Source organism: Phycodurus eques, chromosome 18 (genome assembly GCF_024500275.1).
Source record: "Phycodurus eques isolate BA_2022a chromosome 18, UOR_Pequ_1.1, whole genome shotgun sequence".
NCBI lineage: Eukaryota > Metazoa > Chordata > Actinopteri > Syngnathiformes > Syngnathidae > Phycodurus > Phycodurus eques.
The window spans coordinates 9,809,064-9,830,412 of NC_084542.1; the positions used below are offsets into that span (position 1 = coordinate 9,809,064).

General features: G+C 39.2%; 1 protein-coding gene across 5 annotated transcripts in view; it reads right to left on the reverse strand.

Annotated features, from left to right (window-relative positions):
• Positions 1–21,349, reverse strand: part of lama2 (laminin, alpha 2) — a 159,554-nt gene that overhangs the window by 16,822 nt on the left and 121,383 nt on the right. For 3 of the 5 annotated variants that reach the window (XM_061704862.1, XM_061704861.1, XM_061704859.1), the window contains exons 40-58: positions 18,981–19,059; positions 18,770–18,901; positions 17,472–17,588; positions 17,212–17,375; positions 16,996–17,134; positions 15,560–15,662; positions 14,773–14,889; positions 13,101–13,283; positions 11,706–11,860; positions 11,481–11,624; positions 8,131–8,264; positions 5,055–5,214; positions 4,851–4,975; positions 4,203–4,365; positions 3,886–4,030; positions 3,613–3,751; positions 3,038–3,049; positions 2,272–2,392; positions 1,526–1,681 (exon numbers count right to left, since the gene is read on the reverse strand). In XM_061704862.1, coding sequence (XP_061560846.1) covers positions 1,526–1,681; positions 2,272–2,392; positions 3,038–3,049; positions 3,613–3,751; positions 3,886–4,030; positions 4,203–4,365; positions 4,851–4,975; positions 5,055–5,214; positions 8,131–8,264; positions 11,481–11,624; positions 11,706–11,860; positions 13,101–13,283; positions 14,773–14,889; positions 15,560–15,662; positions 16,996–17,134; positions 17,212–17,375; positions 17,472–17,588; positions 18,770–18,901; positions 18,981–19,059 — 2,488 coding nt within the window. The remainder of the gene's footprint in view (positions 1–1,525; positions 1,682–2,271; positions 2,393–3,037; positions 3,050–3,612; positions 3,752–3,885; positions 4,031–4,202; positions 4,366–4,850; positions 4,976–5,054; positions 5,215–8,130; positions 8,265–11,480; positions 11,625–11,705; positions 11,861–13,100; positions 13,284–14,772; positions 14,890–15,559; positions 15,663–16,995; positions 17,135–17,211; positions 17,376–17,471; positions 17,589–18,769; positions 18,902–18,980; positions 19,060–21,349) is intronic. The other 2 variants (XM_061704863.1, XM_061704860.1) reach the window with 1 other exon arrangement.

A 21,349-nucleotide genomic window follows, 5' to 3' on the forward strand; every position in this document is an offset into this window, starting at 1 on the left:
TTTTTTTACAACAATAGAGTTAAAATGTGTATATATATAAAAAAACCTAATCCATATTCATAAACTATCATTGTTTAAGACTTTTTAAACACATTTCTATTTAAAGAGGTATTTGATGTCATTTCATTGCAAAAGTAGACAATGCCAAGAAAGTAATTACTGTAATTTCTCGTGTATAATGCAAAATCCCACCCCGCACATTATACATAAGTATAGGGGAAAATGAAAAAAAAACTAAGTATAGGGGAAAATGAAAAAAAAACTTTCACATTTTATAAATGTATGCTGCCAACTCGAGGTTACGAAAAAGGTGTACACTTTTATTCCAATATGCCACCGCCACCTAGAGGCAATGAAAAAGGTGTAGCCTACACTTTCATTCCAGTATGACAGGGGTACATGTGACTGCATATATGCAGAGTTGGACTCATAAGTTTACATACCCAAGCAGAAATGGTGAAATATTGTTTTTTTTAAATATGACTGATGACTGAACAACAACCATCATTAATTTATTTATGGTTATGTTTGTGTAATGATAATGCTTTTCTGAAATGCTTGACAGTTTAATTTGAATCCCATTAAAATAAAATTAAATGTGTTTTGCCTGGGACTTCATTCTTTTCTTTAAATAATTGTACACATCTTACAAATTCTACCTGGGTAATCAAACATATGAGCACAACTGTGTATACTCATTTACTCAATAAAAGTAGAGCTGTGACTTTCAAAATAAAAGCAAGTAAATAAAACGAAAGTATTACGTGTTCAAATAAAGTGCTTAACTTCAGAATAATTATTTGAAAAAACAAAAAAAATACAGATAATAATGGGTAGAAGGAAAATCGATAGGTAGAAGGGTTTTCCAAAATTTTGAGGTCAACTTTGGGGGTGCGTATTATACATGGGTGCACATTATCCGCAAGAAATTACGGTAAATAATCTGGTTAAAAAGAGACAAGTCAAACATTTTCACATACAGTAACTACAAAATTACTCTGAAATGATCAGTATTGTGCTTTATAAATAAAAATAAATAACAGGAACTCTGACCTACAGTCTGTAATTATGTTCTCTGTGGACTCATATGCCCCCGACAGATGGGGAAGTACACCTACCAAAACAAACAAATTTGGAAGACATATTTCTATCATCTAATTTATTTGATGTGGATTTTACACCCAACCAGTTTCAAAATATTTGATGTGGATTACCTGTATGAACATTCCAAATAAAGATCTAATAAATAATAATAACAATAACAGGGGAGTGTACTATAACTATAATCTTTTGAAATAACCCTAACCTGAATTTAAACGAACCCTTAATCCTGAGCAAATACTTTTAGCAATAAGTTATCCAGTTCTGATAAAACTGCTGCTATGGCAACATTTCCACTAATCTCCTCAGGTGTCACCTTGATTTACAATCTTGCACTACAGTTAATCTCTTCATACTTAAGTGGCTGAATCTTGATTGAAGGGGGAAAAAAGTTTTAAAAAAGAATAAAAAAGGTACGGCTAACCTGTTGGCTGAGGGGCAGAGGCCCACCCACGGCTAACAGCAGGGTGCCAGTGTCTACCAGGGTGCTGAAAGACAGGCTGATCTCAGTGCCGACCGTCAGGGAAAGCCCACCGAGCTCCACAAATCCCGGCTTGGAGAAGCTGACTGTGTACAGGTTCTATCAAAGAATGTGATACACATTAGACAAATGTTTAAGAACATTCACAGTCACAAAGCAACAAAGTAGACAACCATGGAAACAGAAGGACACGTAAGGAGAAGGGAACCAGATCCCCCCCAATGTAAACACACACAAGCATGGGCTTTCAACTCCTTTGTACATTGACAGTGGCTGCCCGAGTGTAAATAAATTCCTTTAGTGAATAGAAACCCTGATGAGGTAGGAAACCAAGCATAGAGGGCATATCTGTATTAGAATTCATTTATCAAAGCTGTTCTGACTTCATTTCAGTCCCTTTTTTCCCCTGATGAGCAATGTTAACCAACAACCAACTTGACAGCCTAAAACAGCCCCCCCCAATCCCCCTTCCAAAAAAGAAACTAAGTTTGGGGGAACCTTATTTACTTATTGTTGCTTTAAGTCATAGTCATTGTCAAATAACTTAATTAACATACATGTTCCGCAGGCACCAATACATTAATTATAGTGACAATTCCACATCTGAAAATTACAAATGTTATTGCATTTAACTGCAAGAAGATATCTCAAATGTAATCTGATTTTAAATAAGAAGTGAGCAGTCTTACCTCTACATTACATCCTTTAGTAACCCCAGTGTAATCAGAGCTACCGAGGAGATTATAGGGAGTTCGGGATACTTCAATCTCCCGAAGGCAGCCTACATAACGCTTCAGCATGACCTCTGGCCTATAAAGACATTAGAATCATCAGACTTTCCAATCTCGTAAAAGTTTAATGTAATGGGATCATGTCTTCATTATTGCAGCCTTGAACGCTTTGCAGTGTATGATCAGTGTTGACCTGATATCACAGTGAGCATAATCAGAATATGGCATTTGTCCTTGTTATTAAAGATTGGGATTCATTAGAGCTCTTTATGTATTTGCTTTGGATTTGAGCCCAGTTTATGCTGATGGGAACATTTCAACAACCTAATGCACCTTTTGTAACTGCTTTAGCAGAATTTGGTGTTTGCTCTTACACTGGAAATTGGTAAACATTCTTAAGTTCCCATCCAAAAAACAGTTTGATTATTATAACAATGCAAAATATGACAATTGTCACAAACTCCACATTGTTGCTGCTGGAAGGACAAATGACACATCTAGGTGTATAAAGAGCAGAAAAGGTGATTTCCAGCTGCTGTGTGGAAGAGCAACGGCCATTTAGGACCGACAAACACACACGCACGCACATACACGCACAAACGCACGCACGCACGCACGCACCAATTGTGGGGTAAATGGCACTTCAGCATCAGTGTGGCCAGCCTCATGCAGAGAGCAATTTACAGTTACACTTGCTGTATAATGCGAATTTGTATTCATTTACCTGGATTTCATGCTGTTAAGAAAACACACAACATTTGCACATTATCACACGTCTTTCACCATGGACTAATACATTTACATTTGCTCTTAAATTGAACCATTGGCAGATTAAATTGTTTGTGAGACCTGAGGCCTGATTAGCCAATGTTGAATGTTAAGGATTTAAAGAACAAAATATAGTAATTTCAGCAGGATAGTCCTACTGGGATCAACATATTTTTTACAAGGGACTCTTGGCCAAGAGGGCTGCAGCATAGTTACACCAAACCTAACAATAAATAACTGATACAATTAAACAGTAAAAGTTGCTTACATACAGTAGAGGCACACGGACAAGTTGGACTGTGATGATTTCATGCTTATGTATGTACATTACGTCTTTGTTATTTATCTATAAAGTTAAGATTCTTGCGTTATCTTTTACCCATAGCAGTGGTTAGCTTACTTTAATTGTGTGACAGTTAAGAATATTATTAATAACAATATTAAAGTATGTGTTCTAACTTAGAGATTCCACTCTAACTATATCAGGCCTCAGCTATCATAATGTGGTCCCATAGTGCGACGCTACCTTACCTATAGTTTCCAATGGTGGGCAGGCCTCCAAAATAAATGCTCTGCTTCTCCTTGAGGTTCAGCCCAGTGGCCGTACCCAGAGATGCGGCCGCTATCTTCTCCTCAGCACTGGTTTCAATGTCCACGATGGTAACTGTGGCTGTAAAAACAGTTCACAAAGACATGAACAGCCATGGAACAGAAGTGGAACAGTAGCCACATGCAGTTTTACAGTATATAGTGTAATGTTAAGATCTGTGAATCTGTCCATCTATTTGCCGTTGCTGATTTTACCTTGCTTCTTGTTTCGAGACATAGTGAGAGACTTCCAGCGTCCATCGTTTTGACGGTTAGGTGATATGGCGCTGCCAACTCCTGACCCCAGATCAAAGTTCATCTTCACCTTGCCCCCTGCTAGCTCCAAGGACATAAAGTCCTTCTATAGGAAGCAAAGGGAGACAGAAGATGCGTTAGGGTACTGTTATGTGAAAATGTAGAAATATATTGTGTCAAAAATATGTTCTCAAAATATGGGTAAAACTGAATTAAGCGTAAAAAGGTATAGTGGTCATTTTGGAGATCATATGTTGTCATATCCAGCTTCAATATACCATATCTTCAGTTGCCAGATACATAAGCAGTGCATCGGAGGCAAATGTTCGGAACTTGAATGTAACACTCGAAACATTTGGGTTCCATCTTGTGGGTCGTCCCACTGCGGCGTAGCCTTCCCCGTCCAGCTGGACAGTCCCTTCACCATTTGATGTCTGGGGGCTAACAAACAAACAGTAAAAAAAAAAAAAAAAAAAAGATCCAGTTTAATATCACCATCTGAATGGCTGTCTGAAACTTTGTCTCTAAGAAATTAGGGCATGTCATTTGTAGCAATGGAGGCATTAATGTAATGGATTTCAGTACTTTACGCCCAACCAGTTTCAAACTATCATGTCTGCAACCGCAACATTCACAGCGAGTCTGCTTACCTGTTGCTAGCAGACTCCCCGTGTATGTTGCGGTTGCCTTCACCGTGTTTTGATAAGTGGCGGCACATACAAGGTATTCTTGCAAAAAAAACATTTGTGGGTTTCCTTCTCCTTTAATGGCATAGTATATCTCACACACTACATTTAGTACTCAGTCTTTGCATGTTTTCTACTATTATCTTCAAAAATGATAAGGGGTATGGAAAATGGATGGATGGATGTTCGAATTCACTTTACAGAGTCTTCAATGATTTCTGTTCATGTGTATTTGCATACCTGACAACACAGCCTTTACAGTCTCCCTGCCTGTCCCTGTAGTTCCAAAGTCCAACCGGTTTACCATCCAGGAAAGTTTCCCCCATGCAGCCTGTGAACGTTGTTGTCCTCACAGCATCTGCTTTCTAAAAGGTAGAAAAACAACACTTATGATAAAGATAAGACTTTAAAGTCACTCTAATCGCACAGATAATTGAAAGTTACCTTAATCGTGCCGAGTATTCCGCCGACAAACAGGTAAGCGTTCTGGTCCACGTCGAGGATGGTGTAGGTTACGGGTGAGTTTGCGCTGCTTGGGGTTGGCACCACACCAGCCCTTGGACCTTCTAGAGGGTACACTAATATGGTGCCATTCAATCCGTTACTGCAGACACGAGAGCAGACAGACAGAAATTAGGAGGTAATTTTATTTGCCAGTGAGCATTTCCTGGAGGACATTTACAACTGCGCGTGATCTGTCACATGAAATCAGCCTTTATGAACTGGCAGTGTAAAAAGATGAATGAGAGGAAGTGATTGCAGAGACAGGTTTGTAGCAGGCGGGACCTCTGAGATGTAGGGTGAAATTGATCTGCCACCTTGAATTTGTTGTTTCATCGTGCCCAACAGTTGGGAAATCTAAAGTCAAAGCCCGCACGCACAGCTATCTGCGTCTTCATGTGCGCAAGATGATGCTGCGTTACGTAAGAGCCGCAGGCTGACAAGGCTGCAAATGCTTTATTTCCCAAGCGAAACAACGTGGTGTCCCCAATTGCGTTAAAGAAATGATGTCCTTTGGTCGCTGAGTTCGTATTTATTTTTCTATTCCTGGCGTCTTTCGGCAAGTCGAATGTTGTCATCAGGTCATTGACATCATTCAACATGTTCCCATAAGAAATAAGCAGGATATTGTGCTGAACGTTAAACACAATATTGGACTATGAACTGGATTTTACAGTAACACGAATAGTACTCTATAATAGCACTCTTTTAAAATGATGCACAATGATGGGAGATACAGTATGCAATACTGAAAATATTGCAATTGAAAACAAAATCAAATATTTCATTGAAAACGTTTGCATTTCACTATTTTAATTTCACAAACAAATAAAATGTTCTATAGCTTCAAAATATTAAGTTAATTAAGATGTAATACTTTTTGTACAATATTTTTTTTTATTTTAGCTTATATTTCCTTCAGTGTACAACCCAAATTCCAATGAAGTTGCGACATTATGTTAAACATAAATAAAAACAGAATACAATGATTTGCAAATCATGTTCAACCTATATTTAATTGAATATATTACAAAGACAAGATATTTAATGTTCAAACTGATAAACTTTATTGTTTTTAGCAAATAATCATTAACTTAGAATTTTATGGCTGCAACATGTTCCAGAAAAGCTGGGACAGGGTCATGTTTACCACTGTGTTACATCACCTTTTCTTTTAACAACATTCAATAAACGTTTGGGAACTGAGGACACTAATTGTTGAAGCTTTGTAGGTGGAATTCTTTCCCATTCTTGCTTGATGTACAGCTACAGCTGTTCAACAGTCTGGTGTCTCCGTTGTTGTGTTTTACGCTTCATAATGCGCCACACATTTTCAATGGGAGACAGGTCTGGACCGCAGGCAGGCCAGTCTAGTACCCGCACTCTTTTACTGTGAAGCCACGCTGTTGTAACATGTGCAGAATGTCTTGCATTGTCTTGCTGAAATAAACATGGCCGTCCATGAAAAAGACATTGCTTGGATGGCAGCATATGTTTCTCCAAAACTTGTATGTACCTTTCAGCAGTAATGGTGCCTTCACAGATGTGTAAGTTACCCATGGCATTGGCACTAACACAGCCCCATACTATCACAGACGCTGGCTTTTGGACTTTGCGTCCATAACAGTCCGGATGGTTCTTTTCTTCTTTGGCCCGGAGGACACGACATCCACAATTTCCAAAAACAATTTGAAATGTGGACTCGTCAGACCACACAACACTTTTCCACTTTGCATCAGTCCATCTTAGATGAGCTCGGGCCCAGAGAAGCCGGCGGCATTTCTGGGTGTTGTTGATACATGGCTTTTGCGTTGCATAGTAGAGTTTCAAGTTGCACTTACGGATGTAGCGCCAAACTGTATGTACTGACATTGGTTTTCTGAAGTGTTCCTGAACCCATGTGGTAATATCCTTTACACATTGATGTCGGTTTTTGATGCAGTGCCACCTGAAGGATCGAAGGTCACGGGCATTCAATGTTGATTTTCGGTCTTGCCGCTTACATGCAGTGATTTCTCCAGATTCTCTGAACCTTTTGATGATATTATGGACCGTAGATGATGAAATCCCTAAATTCCTTGCAATTGTACATTTAGGAACATTGTCCTTAAACTGTTTGACTAATTTCTCACGCACTTGTTCACAAAGAGGTGAACCTCGCCCCATCTTTGCTTGTGAATGACTGAGCAATTCAGGAATGCTCCTTTTATACCGAATCATGGCACCCACCTGTTCCCAATTAGCCTGTTCACCTGTGGGATGTTCCAAACAGGTGTTTGATGAGCATTCCTCAACTTTCTCAGTCTTTTTTGCCACCTGTCCCAGCTTTTTTGGAACGTGTTGCAGCCATAAAATTCTAAGTTAATGATTATTTGCTAAAAACAATAAAGTTCATCATTTTAAATATCTTGTCTTTGTAGTGTGTTCAATTAAATATAAGTTGGACATGATTTGCAAATAATTGTGTTCTGTTTTTAATTATGTTTAACACAACGGCCCAACTTCATTGGAATTGGGGTTGTACATATAATGGTAGCTGTGCAATCAAATTACTTACAATGGTGCAAATAGGATATCATTTGCACATTTTTAATTGGTATTGCTAAAATATTTTTCAATGTTGTACTTTCTTACCACTATCTGTTTCTGTTTTTAACTTTGAATATGTCTTATCTGGAGTTCCCAACCACAGGAATCTTAAAATATATCCATATGTGCTTTTCTTTCATCTAAAAGATGGATTGAATCATTCCATGTCTCTATTTCTGTGACAAAAGGGTAACATGGGGATTTATCGGCTCGTTAGGTCTTTTGATATTTGCTGTGATAAGTTCCGTATTGCTATGTTGAATCCAGTTTGCGTACGTACATGAATAGATACACATATGCTGCTTTGAAAAGAATCATGAGGTTGTTTGTACTGTTGCTAAATATACTGTAAGCATCAAAATAAAATAATGGGATGATTATACAGCATGCGCCAGTGATAGAGTAAACACACAGTATGCCCAATTCTTACCGAGAAGCTTCTATTCTATGCCAGTTCCCGTCATTGATGGTGAGATGGGGATATTCCACCCGTCCCACACCTGAACCCACGTCCCAAAGGAAATACACCTTTCCCTTACGCATCTCCAGAGCCAAGAAATCAACCTGAAATATACAGTACACAATCAGGCTGTCATTTGTCTACAATTTAACACTGACACGGTGAAGATTATGGAAATTTCATTTTGGTTCATGTTTTAACTATGGCACGCTGCTTGACTGGTTAGCACGTCTCTGCCTCGACTGCGTGGAGTTTTCATGTTCTTCTCGTGCCTACGTGGGTTTTCTCTGGGTACTCCGGTTTCCCAAAAACATGCATGGTAGGTTAATTGAAGATTCCGTAGGTGAGTGCTAATGGGGCGGCATGGTGAACGACTGGTTAGAGTGTCTGCCTCACAGTTCTGAGGTCCGGGGTTCAAACCCCGGCCCCGCCTGTGTGGGGTTTGCATGTTCTCCCCGTGCCTGCGTGGGTTTTCTCCGGGCACTCCAGTTTCCTCCCACATCCCAAAAACATGCATGCTAGGTTAATTGACAACTCTAAATTGCCTGTAGGTGTGAATGTGAGTGCAAATGGTTGTTTGTTTATATGTGCCCTGTGATTGGCTGGCAACCAGTTCAGGGTGGACCCCGCCTCCTGCTCGATGATAGCTGGGATAGGCTCCAGCATGCCCGCGACCGTAGTGAAGATAAGAGGTACAGAAGATGGATGGATGGATGGTTCTAAAACCATCAACACAATGTTTTAAGTCTTACTATTAACAGTGGCTAACTATGTATTATTACATGTATGACAGTTCAGTGTTAAAATGGTACTTAAAACATTGCCTGCATAGTTAATCAGGGGTTATGTTGACAACAGTTTGACCCTTGAACAAAAAAAAAACGTTTCCAGTATCTCCAATAGGGAAAACAATTGTGCCCTGCAAACGGATTGTGTTTGACTTTCGAGTGTAAAATGATTCGGTAGTAAAAACATGAAGTAATCTGCCTCTCAGGACTGTCTGTGTAAGTGGTGAAACCTGGGGATTTAATTACTTAATGAAGACAACAATCACGAGGAATAAGAAGACAAGGCACATACTTGAACAATTATAGAAGCGACTATATGTCATAGAATAAATACATTAGTTAACATTATACGTACATAATTTACACATATGTAAACATTCAATAGTTGACTAAGTCAGTGAAGGAGAAATAACCTTAACTCGTCCGCCTCCTTAACCTGATTTTCTCAGTTTTGTATATTGATTAATTTTTCTATTATTATGGTTGAGCCTGTATTATTATGGATGAAAAACAAAAGTGGCTTTGGAGCATACACTCTCATCTAGATGCAGCTAAAGAATTACGTTTACACTCAGTATTTATTATTCATATAGCAATATGCACACTTAGAGAATATTAGGGAGTCAAATAGGCAGACACACATTCACACACGCCCCCTCTTATCTTTGTTGCCCTCCCAGAGGAATGGCCATTATTCATTAGCACGGCTGCGTCGTTGCAATTCAGCCAGCATTACACACTATTAGTGAAATGTTAGAGGTGCACTTGAACACGCACACAGATCCAGCGCGCCTATTCATGCGGAATGTTTCACTTATGGGGAATTTTAGTGACACACACACACACACAACTTGTACAGATTAGCGCACACGACTTCCCAGTCAAATGCAGCAACGCTCTGATTTCTCAGGGGAAATCACCTTAAAGGTAGATAGCAACTGAAAGCTGTTAATTGTCAAGACTTGCTTGGACACACTCACAAGCATGCATATGCTTATGAACACACTTTGGCATTATCAGCAGTACTCTCAGAGTTGGTTTTGACTGAATGTAACACAATCTATAGAAGCATGACAATAAAACTTTAACAGATTTGTAAAGACTTCGGACGTTCCGCCGCCATGTGGTTTACGGAGACTTGGCTTTGTGACGCTGTACCCGATGGCGCATTCATGCTTCCCGGCTTCCATCTTCACAGGGCAGACTGCGACATGGAGTCATCGGGGAAAACAAAAGGCGGCGGGAAATGCTTCTATATCAACGAAAACTGGTGTACGGACATCACGGAGCTCAGCACACACTGCAGCCCGCATTTGGAGTCGCTGTTTTTGAACTGTAAGCCATTCTACTTGCCGCGTGAGATTGCATCATTCATTCTCAGTGGTATTTACATTCCGCCGCAAGCTAACACGAACGCCGCACTGCTAATGCACGCTGAACAAGTCAACGAAATTGAAATTGAAACACCCGGACTCACCCCTCATTATTCTTGGGGACATTAACTAAGCTAAACTCAACCACGAACTCCCTAAATATAAGCAGCACATCGACTGTCCTACCGGGGAAAATAACATTTTGGACCACTGCTATACTATGCTAAACAACACATACCGTGCTATACCTCGTGCAGCACTGGGCTCGTCTGATCACTGCTTAACTTAATACCGACATACAGGCAAGAACTTAAATGTGCGAAGCCTACAGTGAAAACAGTCAAAAAGTGGACCAATGAAGCAAAGATGGAACTTCAAAGCTTTTTAGACTGCACAGACTGGAGTGTCTGAAAATTCAGCTGGCAGCCTGGATGAATATACGGACACTGTCACATCCTATATCAGTTTCTGTGAAGAGGTTTGTGTACCAACAAAGTCATTTCGCACTTTCAACAACAACAAGTCGTGGTTCACTGGCAAACTGAAGCAACTTCGCCAAGCTAAGGAGGGCGCATATCAAAGCGGGGGCAGGGCCCTGTATAATCGAGCTAGAAACCAGCTGACTAAAGAAATTAACATTGCAAAGATGAAGTATGCAGCAAAGTTGGAAAAACAGTTTAGCGCTAACAACTCTAAATCAGTCTGGCATGCATTCCAATCGCTGACAAATTACAAGCGACGATCCCTCCAAGCTGAGTGAGGTGTTCCGGGCACGTGCCACCGGGAGGAGACCCCGGGGACGACCCAGGACATGCTGGAGGGACTACGTCTTTCAGCTGGCCTGGGGATCGGAAGAGCTGGATGAAGTGGCTGGGGTGAGGGAAGTCTGGGTGTCCCTGCTAAAGCTACTGCCCCCGCGACCCGACCTCGGATAAGCGGTAGAAAATGGATGGCTGGATAGACAGATGTTTTTCTTTTGAAAAAATTTACTGGAGGTGCCTGTATACAAGCACATGATAGCGGGATAACTATGATATGCTATGATGGAACACTCATTTGTTGGTAACTTAGCTTTTCAGCATTTACAGGGAACGTTTGAGGGAATTTCTGGTTTTGTGTGATTTTTATTAGACTTTAACACATGTGTATATATACTTACATATTTGGCAGAACCGAGGTACAAGAGAAGATTATCGGGCGTTGTGGTTTTGACATGAAGAATGATGGTGTTGTACCTGCCCTTCCTGATGTCAGGGCGGTAACTCCGCAAACAGTCACCACCTGACGACACCGACACTTTGATCTGAAGAGAAAGAGAAAGTCAAATCTACAGTAAAGTGATTCTGTGTGTTAGTTCACAAAACGATTCTCCAGTGTTCCTTACTGAGTTAGCTTGTTTCCTGGCTTGGTTGATCAGTTCCTTGATCTGTGAGATGTTTCGCCTCAAGTTGTCCTCCAGCTTTTTGATAGGCTTCAGCTTCTCCAACAGCCGATCAGCTTCATCTTCTAAATCCTTCACTTTAGCTCCAGCTGCGTGGACTGATAAAAAGAGACGGGGTAGTTTTTGATACAGAATCAGCGACATCATCGCATACAGAACTTTACTGCTGATGGTGGCGGCACGCGACGAGGAGAGGGGGAATATTGAAAGCAGCTGAATCACTCAGTCATTGATTTAACACAGAAAGAAGACAAGATAAATAAAGAGGAAGAGAGGTGGAGGCGGAAAAAGAGAAAGAGCCAATCAATTAGTGTAGCTCAGCTCAGCATTCAAAGAGAAGCTGGTCTAACCTATTTATATGAATGGACACTGGCGAAAGGCAGACTGAAGCAGACTGAATAGAGTTCCATGCTTTGCAGTGTGCATAGAGCTCATGCTGGAGCAGAGATTATTATTATTAGGAGCAGCTACTGTGACTTTATAGCTTGAAAAGACACTGATACAAAAGTATGGTGCTCCAATACAATTCAATTCCAATAAAAAAATTTGCAAATTGGGACAAATCAGGTTTGGATAAACCTGCAGAGATCAGATTATTAAATTAACATTGTATTGGGGCACCATTGATGATAAGTGTTTACATCAAGGTAAAATGAAATAAATAGACATACTTATAGCTGTGGGGATAAAGGACAAACAAACAAAGAGACAACATATTTGCAATTATTGTAGTTATAATTTACCACAACTAGTCATGGTCTCATCATATCTTTGAACAAAACATCAAACATGCAGTAGTTTGTGGAGTGAAATTCATGGAAAATACAATTTTAAAAAAAATAAAATAAAAATGAGTTTGATACGACAGAATGAATCTGCTTTACTATAATAAAAATAAGTCAAAACTGATGTTTTGACATAGTTAATTGTCAAGTGCAAAATGAATATTTTCCATTGTGTAACATCAAAAATGTTATATTTCCTTTTTTTGTTTTTCCCTTGTGAAAGCATAAGTAAATAAAAAAAAAATACAAATAATATCCTGCCAAAGAGGCAAAAAATATTGGGTACAGTAAATAAATTTGACTTTTGACTTTTCATTTGTTTTCATTTGACTTCCAAATGTTGCTGACTTTTTAAACAGATTTTCCTTGAAATCGAAAGTCAAATTCAGTCAAGGTTGTTCAACTTCAGAGGGTCCCAATGTAATTAATTTAGTTAATGTGTTTAGCTAATCATAACAAGGTCTTCAAAATAAAACTGTGACTTCAAAAAATTATTCATAAACAAGTGTAATACTTCACTTGTGCTACCACGTAAGCAACAAACCATACTTACTGTTTTTCTCCGGGTCCTGGATCATTTTGTTGGCAGTATTGACCGTGTCGGCCAACTTGCTGAAGTTCTTCTGTATGTCGTTGACCTGAAGGTTCAAGGCCGCGAGGCGCTCCAGGACGTCGATGGCCGTAGCGTTTGCCTCAGCGGCCACAGCCTTTGTCGCCGCCAGCTTGGCTGCTGTGTCTGCCAGATGACAATGTTTAGTCAAATATAGTCTTCACTGGCAAAAAGCCATCAAGCCAATGCATGTGTTATATTTCAACTTATACAAGACTCATGTTGGAGATGGTAGTTCATAGTCCCTGCAGAGTTCTTACTTAGTCAAGCAAAACAATTAAGCTACCAAGGTTCCTTCATGTAAAAAAGAAAAAAAAAGGTGATGTATTCTTAACCCTGAATAGATTAAAATATGAAAAAATAAAAACATTTCACCCAAGAGAATTGGCTCATGTATTTTGACGTTTTCCTTTTTAAAAAAATAATACATTAATTATTATTAATTACTACGAGTGGCTGCCGACCAGTTCAGGGTGTACCCCGCCTCTCGCCCGAAGATAGCTGGGATAGGCTCCAGCACTGCCCGCGACCCTAGTGAGGATAAGCGGTACAGAAAAGTGATGGATGGATGAATTATTAATAATTATTGGACTTTTTTCCTTGTTTGCTCTTTATTTGTATTGTCTCACAGTGTAATACTAGCATTGAAGTAATATCCTTTCTGACATAGTAAAATTAGCAGCACACTTTTGAAAAAACATTTCCGTTCTATTGTTTTATTTTAGATTTATGGTAAAATGAATTTATACCATTCAACTATTTCAGATCTCTAAAAAAGTCAAACATTTTAACACTTGGTGTTTCATAGGAACCCCATTATATTTCAATGTACTTTTTTTTGGTCTTTGTTACAGTACTGTCTTTTTGTTGATTTTAATGTTACTCTTGAAAGCATCTTTGCCCTTTGAAAAGCGCTATGCGAAGAAGATATGGATATTTGATACATGTTCTACTTCTCCCTTCAGCAGTTAAACAAATAAATAAATGTGGTCTTCTAAAATAACCAAACTGATGGGAGCACGGAGTTTCGGCACAGGACTCTTTAATCATATTTCAATTAAATGTGTCAAATCATTCAATATCCTCATACATTATCATTAATAATATGAGTCTTCTTTGTCGATTGTCTGAAAGAAATAAACCTGATAAAGTTCCACTCACTTATAGTGAGGTGGGCATCCAAATGCTCATTTTTCACACCTACTTAAGTTACCAAGTATAGTTCCCCATCTGATGAGGAGCATCATATAACAGGCTCTTGCTTTGGAACTGAACAATAAGATCTAAAGGTTTGAATTATAATCTAGAGAGCACCAAAAAGGAATTTAAGACTGGCTCCATTTGGCAAAATGTCAGTTAAAGGTAAAAAGATTTTTGCTCTGGTAAAGGGGACCAATATTTACTATACCTTTGCAGTTTGGATGTGTTCCAGTAGTTTTATCTTATTGTTATTGTTATTATCTATCTGTGTCTATCATATTGACTTGGCAACCTCTAAACCTGTGTCAAGTTTAATTTAGAAGAGCAACTGAGCTCCATTCATGCGCTCATTGATTTCACTGTCACTTGAACTCTCTCTGTCTCGCTCGTACACGGTACATTTGTGCAGTCATACCATTGGGAATAGTGCCGAGTGTTGTCATGGTTCCATTGATAGCTTTGAGCAGGTCTTTGGTTCGGTCTCTTGCAGATTTAACTCTGCCCTTTAGTCCAGAGACAGTAGCAGCATTGTCTATAGTTCAAAAACAGACAGAAAAGATAGCTGACATAAAACAGGAGCAGTAATATTTTTGTTGAAAATAACTTACACTTCCTTACTGAAACACTTGTATGACAAAATTTCCATTGCCTGTTATTACACACAATTTGCACTTTCGACAAGTAGCGGCTGGGGGTGTTTATTTACTCAACAGAAGATATCCAGGGGAGGATGTCTAATAAGGTAGCCTTATATAATTTATGTCAAGTGAAATTGCAGCTTAAAAAATAAATAAATGAAAAGGACTACTAGAGAAATGGCAGGTCGGGAGGAACTAATAAGCCCATCCCCCCAAGACATAAATAGCGGTTACAAAGGTGCACATAAAGATCATCTTCAATACTGTGCAGGTAACTGGTATGCAGTAAGACTCCACACTGTTTACATGCATCTGTTGGCGCTGCTGTTTTGGTTAGAACTGAATTCAAATGGGCTGTGAAGCCACACAAACTCCTGAATGTGTGAACGTTTGTCTCTGAACTCAGGTAATTACAATGACTATGTGTTTTTTCGGGAAAAAGGAGGCGTTTATTTGTAGCTGGCAGACCTGGTGACTAATTGGGGCTATTCGAGGGACATGCATTATTTGAGGAAATGCCTTATTTCTGCTCAGTATTGCCAAGTATACACGCACGCACAATACCTTTGACATCATTATGGAGTTGCTTAGCCTGGTTGAGCAGCTTGAGACTCTTCTGAAGGGCACCTTGAGCTTCCTCCTTCACTGGGATCTCTGGGCCTAAAGCCTACACACACACACACACACACACGCACATGCGCACACACACACACACGCACACAAAGGAAAATCTGTGACAAAGAACGCTTCAGGATTTGGGAGCCACTCATGAATTAAATAGCTTTCATTTGGCATACAAAGGTGAAGTCATCTGCATATCACCTTTCTGGTGTCAGATTGACCACATTGCTTTGCTAAATGACATTCCCAGAAAGGTTTTTTTCAGGACCTCTTCACACTATTTCTACACATTTACCCTCTCATATTTCAGCCTCTTTTTCCTCGTTCTTTATCATATACCGCTTATTTGCAGTGGAGAATGAACACTGAAGAAAAAAAAAAGAGACAAATTGAATGAAATTGAACCCAGTAGACCCGTTACACCCAGTGGTTGAACAAACCCAAATGGGACAAGAATAAATGTAAATGTTTTCTTAATGAAAAATACACTATGAGCACACCTGCATTGAGTATCAATATTTTCTGTACAACCTTTCACTTTTAGAACATTTTGATTTTGTTTGTTTGTGCATACAATACTGTTACATAGCTTCCATGCTTTTGAGCTCTTTTCTTGCCCCTGATGAAAAATGTTTATTCATCTCTCGCTACAGTTTTGTGATGAATTGAGTGAATACAGTACTGTATTTTCATATAGAAATACTTCTTTCTTTTTGTGTGCTTGATATGAAAGTACACCTGTTTCTATACAGCATTGTAAAACAGTACTGATAAAAGGTAAGGTTTAAATTTTTTTGGTAACGTTTCCCACTTTTACTATTAACAACAACTTCTTTTTGCAATTGCAATTGTCAATTGAGTATGTAAAGGATTTTATGGTGGGACTCTCTGGCTCCTCGAATGGAATATTTTTTTCCCCATTACGCCCTATAGGGAAAAAAAAATCAAATAATCAGAATCTTGAAAACTCCCGCTGCAAAGCTTGTTTTTGACTTCTGAGAGTCCACTGTAGTCAAAAACAACAAAAGAGCACGCTAATAAAAAAAATAATAAAAAAAATAGGAGCAAAAGAAAATCAAACATGGGTGTAATGCTGATATAAGTGAACAATGGGGGAAAGAAGACGTGAGCAAGCAGCGACAAAATTTGAGTGAAGTACGAATACAAAACCAAACATGAAAGGAAGAAGAATGATGGGAAAAAAAAGCACCAAACTGTGATTGATGGAGCGTGCAAACTCTACACAACTGTGCAAGTGAACTGTATGACTCTGGAACTGCACAAAAACATGCACGCACGGATCACTATTCAAGTATATTGAATAATAAGTTTCATTCATTAAAACTAGAAGTCTCAAAATGTGCGTGTGTACTTCTTACCATTGTCAGCGCTTCTGACCCCCTCTGCTTGGCCGTCTTCGCCTCTTTCTCTGCTTCGTCAACATTCGCTTTAATGTTTGTGTATGCTTTGAAGGCAGCTGTTGCGTTGAAGGAGAGATTCTTCGCTTCGGCCAAGATTCTGTGAGAAGAGGACAAAAGAGTCGTTTCTCATTTCTGTTTTGCGGTGTTAAATTCTGCAACGGGGCTCATCGTTACCCATCCAGAATTGCAGCGGATTCATTAAGCTGGTGGGCGTGATCCTCAGCAGCACGCACGCGATGAGCCAGGCCGCCACCACTCAAACCGTCGGTGAGGTCCTGGACTTTGTCATCCAGCTGCTCGTTAAGAGGACCGAGATCTTTCCTCATCTCCTCCGCATCCTACAAAAGAGATCCAATACTCAGAGTCAGACCGAACACAACATCTTACACACGACAGAGTGTAACACAATCTTCCAACAATGCCCTTTGTCGTACCTCTAACTCTTTATTGATGTTGTCTGAGAGCTGGTTGGCGTCATCCAAAAGGGTTTCTCCTTCCTCCAGGACCTTTTGTGCTTCTTCTTTAACCCCAAGGACTGCAGCATGCTTCCTCTGCAAGAGAACAAACCATCACACCGTCATTGTGTTGTATGAATGGCATCAAGTAGAAGAGCATTTAATTGTCCTGCTTGTCACTGGCATAAATAGATGAACAACAAAAAAAAACAACAATATTTGTTGTAAATAAATTCTGTGAAAATGAAGCGTATAAAAAGTGAAATTAGATCACTTCCCACAACACCTGAGGATCTCTCACGGCAGACTAACTGGGAATTATTGAAGTAGACGTTGCACGTGAATGATGCGCGAATAAAAACAAATAAAAAGATCATAACTGTGTTGGGTGATGGGAAAATAGAAGTAATAGTTCCTAACAAGGTACATATTTTATGTAATCAAGTTTTAATACATGAGTGACTGTAAAGACAAGCCAAGGAATTATAAAAATAACCAAAAATATTGGCTCAAAAATATATAACTAAATTAATAAAAAGTAAATGCTCACAAGCATAACACAATTTTACACACACAACAAAAAAATACACAGAGAGCTCTTTATTGAGTCCCCTTGGCGCTAATATTGTAGACAGCTCCTTTAGTAGTCCCAGTTGTAGGTGGAAAATTAATTACATAATTGTAATTATCTATTTGGACCATAGTGCTGTAACATTTTCTCTCTTCAGAGACACCTAGGGATTTAGAGAAAATCTTCTGCTCTTCACAGTATGGAATCAGTCACATCTACTTGTGGAATCAGTCACATCAGAAGAGGGATAATACAATACAGCATATACCATGATGTACGTAAATGTAATTTCTACATCCTATCCTTTGCATTGTATATTACTACTATCAGCCACATTACATTTGCGGGACCTTATCACATTGGTGAACCAGCCAGGACACCTCTCATGTTGTGTCACCAATAGCGTCACTATCAGCATTAATGTTCGGAGTGGTGTAGTGTTTGCACAACCTTTGCTCAATGATCAATGTTTATTTCAAGACACGATGAACTCGGTAGGAATTATTCATGACAGTCAGCTTTTTAGTGAGTGCAATTCAAGTAATTACACTTTCCTTTAAAAAGCTGCGGCATTGAACCGAATTATTGCGTTCCCGATGCCAGTGGAGGTTTACAACAGGCAGTAGGGGGATCCACTGAGCGAATTTTGGAAGTTACACCCTATCAAATTTATTTTTATGTGTCCAGAGTTAATTTAATCATGTACCTCCAAGAATGTGAGGTTGACTTGGTTTTGTCCAGCCAGCAAGCCAGCCAGCCTTGTTTTCTCACGAGCAGAGTAAAGAAGATCTTGGGCCTCCTGAAGTTTGCCCTCATGGTCTGACAGCTTGCCTTTTATCTAGGAAGGAGAATAAGTTACTGTAATTCAGTTCAGTATTGTTGAAGCACAAGGATTATAAATTGTGAGTTGCGAGCACCTCTGCTTTTAGGTCTTCTGTGGCTTGATGAGGATCACCGAACATCCTCTTCACTTTCTGGAACAACTGCTCTGCCAGGCTGGAAGGAGTGAGGATCACAATTAGTTTTAAAATATGCATTATGTTTAAGCCTGTTTGAGTTAGTCCATGGTAATTTTATCATTTTAAATCATTTCATTAATATTTTAGATACCATATTTTTCTGACTATAAAGCGCACTTAAAATCCTTAAATTTTCTAAAAAATCGACAGTGCACTTTATAATCCGCTGCGCCTTATGTATGAATTCTGGTGGTGCTTACTGACCTCGAACCGATTTTATTTGGTATAAGGCGCTCAAAGATCTGTCAAAATGCTTTAGTATGACTTTGGTAAGCTACGAAGCCGGATTGTCGGAGCATTACGTAGCGAGGCACCCCAGGGAGCAATACTTAGTGTGCTTCAACATACTATTATGGTGTGTGTATAAGTGACATATCTGACTTTTTTGTTTCACTTAATGCGCCTTATAATCCGGTACCCCCTATGTATGAAAATAGCCCCGTTCATTGATAGTGCGCTTTATAATCCGGTGCGCCTTATTGTCCGAAAAATACAAGTCTTAATGGACTGCTACGAGTCATTAGAGAAGAATTGAGAGCATGATCCCATGCTTGCCTGCATTTATAAGGGTATCCTTACAAGGTGTGTATAAATGTCATATAAATTGGTTATTCTAATTAGTTTATAAAGGCCTTAACTATTACAAGTCACTGGATAAGCATTTCCTGTTCGCCAAATTGAGAGCTGACAGTGTTTAAAACACCTGTATATGATTTATCACATTAATTAGTATTTGCAAAGATCCTATAATGTAGTTTCTGTTGCATCACTGCCAGGGGTCATCCACATTCAATCGACACCTGACGTGTTGGTATTTGGAATAAAACTAAGTGCACCCCAAATATAGCTATATGTCATGGTAGAAATGCACTGAAAGCAGCAAATGTTGTCCTAATATCTAAGCAGTGAGGACATGTTTCAAATGTCCACAAAACACAGTGCATATATTTTAAACAAAATCCTGCCAAATACTCATGAGAGCAAGTTTTGAAAACCAAACTTCTCACCTTTGAAAAGGAGTTTTCCGAACATTTGTATGTTTACCACAGAGGCCCTGAATGCATGATTAGCATTAACCGAGACAAGAAGAAACGAGCTCTCCCCAGTTGATGCCACTCAAAGGATTTTGCACAGTTTTGGCAGATACATGCAAGGTAATTATTGGACTTGGTATAACATTAATGAAGTCTATAGGGGACAGTGAGATGAAAACGAGTAAAAATAAATATGTATTCTAAATGATCACAGTGACTATTTTCAACATTTGACAGTGTTTATATACATTTCATGAAAGACATTTGTAGCTACCTTTTCAGGCATTGGTATAAAGTGATGTGTTTTATTTATTGGCTGTTTTGGTCAAACTGTCTGCTGGGTTCAGTCTCAAAGACAAGAGCGTGGCAAGGGCGATTTATCTTTAGCCTTATTTTCCATGTGCATTATCTCCCAATACTGTGTCCATCATTTAGTCTTTCCTCCGTTCACCCCTATTCTCGTATCTCAGCATCGTTATGTCTGTGTCTCCCCCTGCAGCCATAGTTTTAATTAACTTATCGACCTCGTCAACATTTAATGCGCTAAAGAGATAAAGTGAGAGAGGAGGACGGGAGGAGAAAGAGTGTAGATTACTGACCGAAAATGCCAGAAAGACTTCATCAGCACAAACTTGTGGCTTCTTCACAGTGTACGGCAGTGTAGGATGTGTTGACTTGGATAATGTGCAAACAGTCAAGCCTACCATTTATTTCATTCATTGGTTTTATATTGATTGTAAATTAAAGCCATATTAAGTAGTCACAGTAATAATGTTCCTTGAATTAACGGTCTTAAAGCCATTGTCAAAGTAGACTGGCTTGTAACAGGGATAATAGCATAATTTTCATTGCCATGACAGCACCTGATCACTTACCATAGCGGCCTATAAGAAAAAGTGCATTTCGGGTTTGCACTGCCATCATTGCTAACATTACTGTTTGAAGTTGTATGCACTGTTCTTCTGCACAGTAAAATAATTCATTTCAAGACATGATGTTATAATGCGGGCAGCACGGTGTGGAAGTGATTAGCACATTACCTCATATTTGACAGGTTCTGAGTATTAATCACAGTGGCATACCAGAAGGTTACATTTCACAACTGTAGGGGGAGCCCAGGAGCAAAACAAATAACTAAATCTTCACCACAGCCTTACTGTATGTCGGTACTGTACAGGATAGTAGTTAAATTCAGTGGAATGTATAGATTGACTTTGCTTACTTCATACATGA